We start from the raw sequence: 7,197 nt of genomic DNA, 5'->3' as shown, positions 1-7,197 counted from the left end.
TTAGATTTACATATCTAGGCATGTGCTTATGTAGAGTTTTAGTAAGCGTCTGTGTTACGCCTAAATAAATATTTGCAATCACGTGAATGTGTATGGTATCAAAGCATAACTGGACCCGTAGAAATATGTTTCGTAGGCGTCTAGATTCGTCTTTCGCTATCATCTTTCAAAATACACGTGAGAAAGAATCAAAATTTTACAAAATAAAAATAAATATTAGGTAATTTTTGGACTAAAAGGAAAATTCAATGATTTACCAAACTACAATAAAAGCAAAGAAATGGAGAACGATAAGAGCGATGATAACAAAAAAAAAAAAAAAAGAGTGCATAATAAAACACGTGGAATCACGTGAGGCCCTCGCGTACCGGCGTGACTTGCCTTTACTACAACAAAATTAAGATTTAGGTCCAAAGAAAAAAAAGTAGGACCTATGTGGACTGAATCTGAACCCTTCTGTTTTGTAATATAGCCATAATACACGTTTCTTTCTCATACAACAATAAAAAAACAGATTAAAAACTATGGCTTCGAATAGTAAAAGCAGTTCAAGCAGTGCAGATCAAACAGATCAAGTAGGAGAAGTGCAGATCAAGCAGATCAAGTAGAAGAAGTGCAAATTAAGCGGATCAAACAGAAGAGTTACAGAATATACATGAGAAATACGGAACAATCAGAACAAACAGTTATTATAGTTTTAAATGAAAAAAATATGGAACAATCAGAACAAACAGTTATTATAGTTTTAAATGAAAAAATCCAAATAAAGTAGATTAAATGTTTAAAAAATTATAATAAAATATATCAAAGTATATAATATATATATAGTACATAAATAACAAAAATTATTGCACTAAATCCATAATGTCACAATTTTAAAACAAAAATTTAATGATATATCTCTTCTATTATTATTCATATTTCAATTATATTACTATATATTTTCATAATACATATCATAACTAAATATATAAATAAAATATACATCTCTCTTCATAAATATACATATTTAAATTATATTACTATATATTTGCGTAATACAAAATACACATCTCTTACATTAATATACATATTTAAACTATATTACTATAGATATACATAATATATTGAAATATGTATTATATTAAAATGATTATTTTAAAAAATAAAAATTATATGACAAAAAATAATAAGTAGAGAATAATAATTTTGTATTGTTAAAGTTGTAAATAAAACAAAGTAAAAATATTATATTCATAAGACTAGATAAATATATTTTAAAGTTATGTGTTATAACAAAATTATTTATTGACCAAACAAAAAAAAAGCAGTTCAACATCACCAAATGTTAGCGGATGAGATCTGCATGTAGATCTCCTACTTTTTCCATAAAAAGACAAAAATATTGAATTGCATGCAGATCTTCCGTTTGAACTGCTTTTACAAACAGAAAATGCTGAATGGTGAATGCAGTGCGGGAGAACTACATGTGGCGAGAGAACCGCACTTGTCCCGCTGTTCTATTCGGACACTATGAGGTTATATAAAAAAACTAGTGTCTGGAGTCAGGACCGATTCTGTCAGAAAAACGAATTTGTCTTCACTTGGACATGTGAACACTCTCGCCTTCCTCCAATCCTCCTTTGCCTCTCGCTTCTAATTCTCTCTGTCCTTGTTCCTCCCAAATTTATATATTACGATTTCGTTTCAGATTTGATTGTACTATACTACTTTTTTTTTTGTTAATTGTACTATACTACTCGTTTCGTCAATTTTAATTTAAAAAGCGAGCATCAATTTCTGAAATCAATTTTGATAAAAAAATATTCTGAAATTAATAGAAGAAGATTCACAAACAAAAAAGCATGACATAAACAAACGTCTCTTGCCGAACGTGAAAAAGAGAAAAGCTACTCTTCCACCCACTTGCTATGCCACGATTTGTATTATACAATTAAATTAGAGTAATTGCATCCATTGTACATGATGTAAAGTATATTTAGGTATTTCGTAAAGTTCAATATTGAAACTGTTTACCCTTGCTGTATAACCGAAAATAACCCTATAGCTACCGTGTACACACTTTTATGGATGACGTAGTCTACTATGCTGTAAGTATTGAAGCAATTGTAAAAGCATAACATTGTCAGTCTCAGCTTCAAGGAAATGTACTTCACGCATCTGATCTGTAAGTGTCGGTAAAAAGGGGAATTTAATTCAACATAAATTGGCCTTTGTCATTATCGGCTAGCTAGTTTCTCTCTCTTCTGGTTATATATGGTAAAGGAAGAAGAGGATACATCACACCAAACAAAAAAAAACATATCAAACATCAATCATTGTACGATTGTAAGAAAAGGGAAGATGGTTTCTGTCCGTCTAGTCGACCGGCCTGATTCACCTGAAGAACGACCTGTCGGATCTATACCAGAGATGATGTTTGCAGTGGGGGAAGAACCAGTTGGTGTGCGTGTGCTGACGTATCTTTCATCCGGAGCCATCAACCGCATCTATAAGGCGTTGGATGAAGACGAAGTTGAAATCATACGTGGCTCCGCCTTTGGAAAAATTCTAGAAATTGTTAATAAACCGGTTTTCTCTGGGAGATTTGCTAGATACATACTATCTAGACAGCTGAAGACCAAAAAAAAACACGAGGCTTGGTTCCGATTTGCCGGCAAACCAATTCGTTTCTCACTCCGAGAATTTGCAATCGTTACAGGACTTCCATGTGGGAAATATCCTCTGAAATCGAAGATGAAGCTCAAAGCAACTATTGCGGAAAAACCTTACTGGCCGTCGTTGTTCGGAAAAATGGATGTAGCGACGGTTGCATCCGTCATAAGGATGTTGAGGAAGCATACAGTTGAAGATAGGATTGTACGAATCAAATACGCTTGCCTGGCGATTTTGTCCTCTGTGCTTCTCCCAACAAATGTGAAGATGAAAATATGTAGAGAACACGTTGAAGCTATTGAAGATCTAGAAGATTTTTTTTCTTATCCGTGGGGAAGATTAGCCTTCGACATGCTGATGACAAGTATTAAAGAGCGCGATGAGATAGCTTTGTCTCAGAACACCATTGCTGTGAAAGGTTTTGCTCTGGCCTTACAGCTGGTAATGGTTGAGGCGGTCCCATGTCTCAATGAAGTTATTCAGGAATCATGTTCGTCATCTGAAGGCGATAGCGAAGATGATGTCGACGACAAAAGTGCTAAACCAAGGAGAAAGACTCTGAGTCCGGCTCATGCCAGAAACATTGATAAACGAAGTGATGTAAGTTAATCTCTACAAATCTTACTTGTAATTACTACGATGTGTAAATCGGATTGTTGTGTGTGTTGACATATAGCGTATGTTTCATAGTATTGTGACCGTCAGCCCAAAAATAATGATGGAAAACTTATGGGATGCAGGTTCTTGTCAGAAGCATCAATGATGAGGACCCCCTGAGACCAATAGACGAGTCGCAGTTGGTTTGGTCAGATGAAGAAGATGATGAGAAGGTTGACGAGATGGTAGTTCTCATCAATAACAACTTTGTGTTCACCAAATCTATGTTTGTTGGTGGGGTAACTAAGGTAGATGTCGATCGGATGAGAGAGTCTGAAAATTTGTCCTCTAAGTTAAAGAAACCGAAGATACAACCTCCTCTTAATATGTCAAACGATCCAAGTTACATTGCCTCGCTAGTGATCGAAAATGTTAGACCAGAGTTTGTAGCAATGGAGGGGACTATCTTAAGAGCTTGTAAGCGGGTTGATTCAGTTGAGGGGTCTATAGTTGGATTAGTTGAGGGGGTTCTTGCGAAATTTAAAGACGAAATTCTGCATTCAGTAAGATGTTTGGTTGGTCAGTTGACAAAAGACAATGAAGGTGGGCCCTCTACGATACCTGAGAAGGGGAGAAATACTGCTGCTATGGATAAAGGAAATATGCGGGGATCTAATGTAAGTCCTCTGATAGATGTAAATGGGGAAATTATTCGTAACATTCTTGATAATCTTAGTGCCTATTCTACTCCTCCAGCATCCCCACGTTTAAGTCTGGTAAGTAATAATTAGATTGTTTTAAGGAGTTGTTGTGGATTAATGTGAGAGGGGTTTGATTATTATGCTTTGAATTTGGTTGTAGGGGGAGAATCCTAGTCCCACAAAGAACCATGAACGTATAGATCATCCTGCTGCTGTGGATAATGTTCATAACAGTTTTGCACTCTCAGCTCACAGCGAGAATCATCGTAGGTCTTTAGATCTTAATCAGCCATTGGTATGAATACTCTTTTTGTTTTTAAAAATTAGGAACACAACTTTTTACAGTGTTATGTATTTGAACATTGTCGATATTATTTTCAATCATGTCAGGAGGTTGAAAATAGATTTCCTATAACCAACATGGAAGTACCTTCGTTCTCTCTAGGCCTAACTCAGGAAGAACCGTTGGAAGTGGCTGCTGGTAATACAGTTAATGTCGTTGACAACACTGAGGATCCACAACAGTCTCGGAAAAGCAAGAGACAAAAGTGTGTCCCCCAAGCCCTGGTTGACGATTATGAGTGTGGTCGTGAGATCGTGTCACGTGTGAGAAAATCACAGAAGTTTATTTTTGCATTTGATGACAGAACAGAGATTGATAGGCACTATGGGAGGCTTGTCAAACAAGTAAAACGAGACGTGTGAGTTTTGTGTTATATATGTTGGTGGTTACTTTATATACAGTGTGTGGAAAATGTTTTCCAGTTTTCCTTATAGTCTTACTCCTAGTTATGCCAGTCTGATAAAGGTAGGCGGAGTATCGGTTTCAGCTAAAGACATCCTGTTAATTGCGGAGAGAAAGAGGCATCTAACCTCAAAGGTAAACATCCTTACACCGACTTTACACCTAACATTGTATGTCAATGTAAACTTGTATAACAATAAATTTGATAAATTTGTACATATTGTTTTCAGGTTGTTGACATACTTATTCGTTTGCTCGAATTTAGTATTCAACAAAATTTTCATCCTGATTTCTCTGAGAGGGCTGTATATCTTGACAGTAGATATACTGCTGGAGTTGGTAGGAGTTATCCAAGTTTCTGTAAGAGCCGGAAAAAAATATCCTTTGTTTTTCCCAGGGGATTGGTTGAAGAATTCGAAGAGGAGAATGTATCTAATGTCCAGAGTAGAAGGTATTACTTCCCAATAAATGTTTCCAGGAAACACTGGGTGGGTTTATGCGTCGATCCCCTCAATCGGAAAATTACTGTTCTTGACTCCAACACCTCCCTTTTCTCTGATTCGATGATGGAAAAAAATCTACACTCTCACTTCCTAATGCTACCGTATCTTCTTAGACTGGCTGGACATGCCCTTCATGGGGATGAATCACAACGTTTACAATTTGAGCGACCAAAAGGCCTCAGTCAGACAGATCATCCTTTTGCAAGCGGATTGATGTCTGTGCTATTAATGGGTACTCATGCTGTCCACGGTATCGAAGCTTGCAAGAACATCAATTCCAACATTCTTGCGGAAGAAGGCAAAGCTGCTGCTATCATGGCTTTCGAGCTTAATGAGAATCTTTGAGGTGTAAGATAATTACAAGTTGATGTATGATATCAATTCCTTCTATGTTGCATGCTTGTAATATGTTTAACAGAAATAAGACTCTTGTAATCTAACTCTTGGTCCAACCTCAGTTACTTTAACCGTCATCACTATTGGGATATTTTAAAACATCAACAACAAATAAACCTCTCATAAGGGTAACCATCTCATAAGGGTAACCGTGAATCTTAGTCCGACATTTTCAACGATAACCGGTATTAAATTGCCAAAATTTCAAATAGTTCCGGATACCGGTTTAACCGGTATTAAAATCCTAAAAATTAAAGTATAACCGTTATTATACTTTCTACTATATATGGGGCGTAATACTTTCTCCCCTTAAACCGGTTATACGTCTAATTTTACATTGCTTTGTCAAGTTAATGTGCATGTCAAAGTTGTGCCTGTTTAAAATCTTGTTGTAACAACTTAAAACCAAAGATTCAATTTAACATAAACACATAATCCACCAGACAGAGAAACAAGTAAACAAGTTTGAGAGTAGACCGTTATTAAACACACAAGGAGAGTGAAAGGAGATAGAGAACAAAAGCAGAGAAAGATAAACAACCTTGAGAGTAGACCATTATTAAACACAGGAGGAGAGTGAAAGGATAAAGAGAACAAAAGTAGTGAAAATGAGGCAGCATGTAGATATCTACGTAACCACATCCATGATCATTCTGCTAATTTATCCGTGAGGTAGAAGCAATGTCACCTGCTTAAGAAGACCAAGCAACGAAGTTAAACCTGAACCAATCTAGTTAAAGATAGAAGAACCAACTCAAGCTTGTCAATGGATAATACTCACCACTCTTTCTCCTCAAGTGTTTGTCTTTGCCCAGAAATTCTGAGTCCGCTTTTCTTTCCGGACATACACACAGCAATGGAGTAGTTTTCCCATCTCCAACGACATTAAAGATAATAACTTCCCCTATCTCGCATCTGTTATCGACAGTGAACTTTCTCCACCCTCTTGTGATGTAATAGTTACCGCCAGATTGGCTAAATCGCAAACTGACCTTCCATGATTTACCATCTTTGTTCACTAGTATCGTCTCTTGGCATTGTTGGTTCAAAGCAGTACAATTCGTTGCTTGCACCGGCAGAGACTGCAAATAAAACAATAGTCGATAACAGAAGAGATTAATTGTAGAAAGCAAACAATTAATTTCACCATATAAATTGACTCACAAGTTTGTCTTCTTTTTTGTTAGAAGCAGTGACTTCCGCAAGAAAACAATAGTCGAATGTCAAAGAAGAAATTGATCCTGTTCCTCCTGAAAAGTAAGAAACAATTTTTGAGGTGAAAAATAGAATATTAAGGTTATGTTTCATTAGATGGTAACGAAATACAACAAGCTGTACCCGTGTTGTACGTTGTGTGATCATGACCATCATTATTGATGTCTCCAGATGATGGTGCAGTATATTGAATGTCACAGCAACTTGGTCCGAAAGGTGTGACATGAAACACCATATCTCCTTCATGTCTGAAAATCAAGATGTCACCGATCCGCAGGTCCTGCGCCACTGCAAAGTCTTTCCAACCTTCTGTCAGTTTCATGCCGTCTATCTTCACTAACACGGTATTATCCGACGCATCTGTTCTCAGTTTTGCAGTCTTGAT

The 7,197-nt window shown here is 36.3% G+C and overlaps 1 protein-coding gene across 1 annotated transcript; it reads left to right on the top strand.

Annotated features, from left to right (window-relative positions):
• The first annotated feature begins 2,213 nt into the window (after positions 1-2,213).
• LOC108808979 (uncharacterized) lies at positions 2,214-6,621 on the top strand. Its single transcript, XM_018581086.2, has 6 exons — positions 2,214-3,255; positions 3,396-4,028; positions 4,114-4,248; positions 4,344-4,654; positions 4,752-4,833; positions 4,929-6,621. The coding sequence occupies exons 1-6, from the start codon at positions 2,257-2,259 to the stop codon at positions 5,544-5,546; spliced, it is 2,778 nt and encodes a 925-aa protein (XP_018436588.1). The 5' UTR covers positions 2,214-2,256; the 3' UTR covers positions 5,547-6,621.
• The last annotated feature ends 576 nt before the right edge of the window (positions 6,622-7,197 follow it).

This window comes from Raphanus sativus, chromosome 6 (assembly GCF_000801105.2).
Source record: "Raphanus sativus cultivar WK10039 chromosome 6, ASM80110v3, whole genome shotgun sequence".
Taxonomy (NCBI): Eukaryota; Viridiplantae; Streptophyta; class Magnoliopsida; order Brassicales; family Brassicaceae; genus Raphanus; species Raphanus sativus.
The sequence above is the reverse complement of the archived record's forward strand: the minus strand, read 5'-3'. Positions and strand labels throughout refer to the sequence as shown.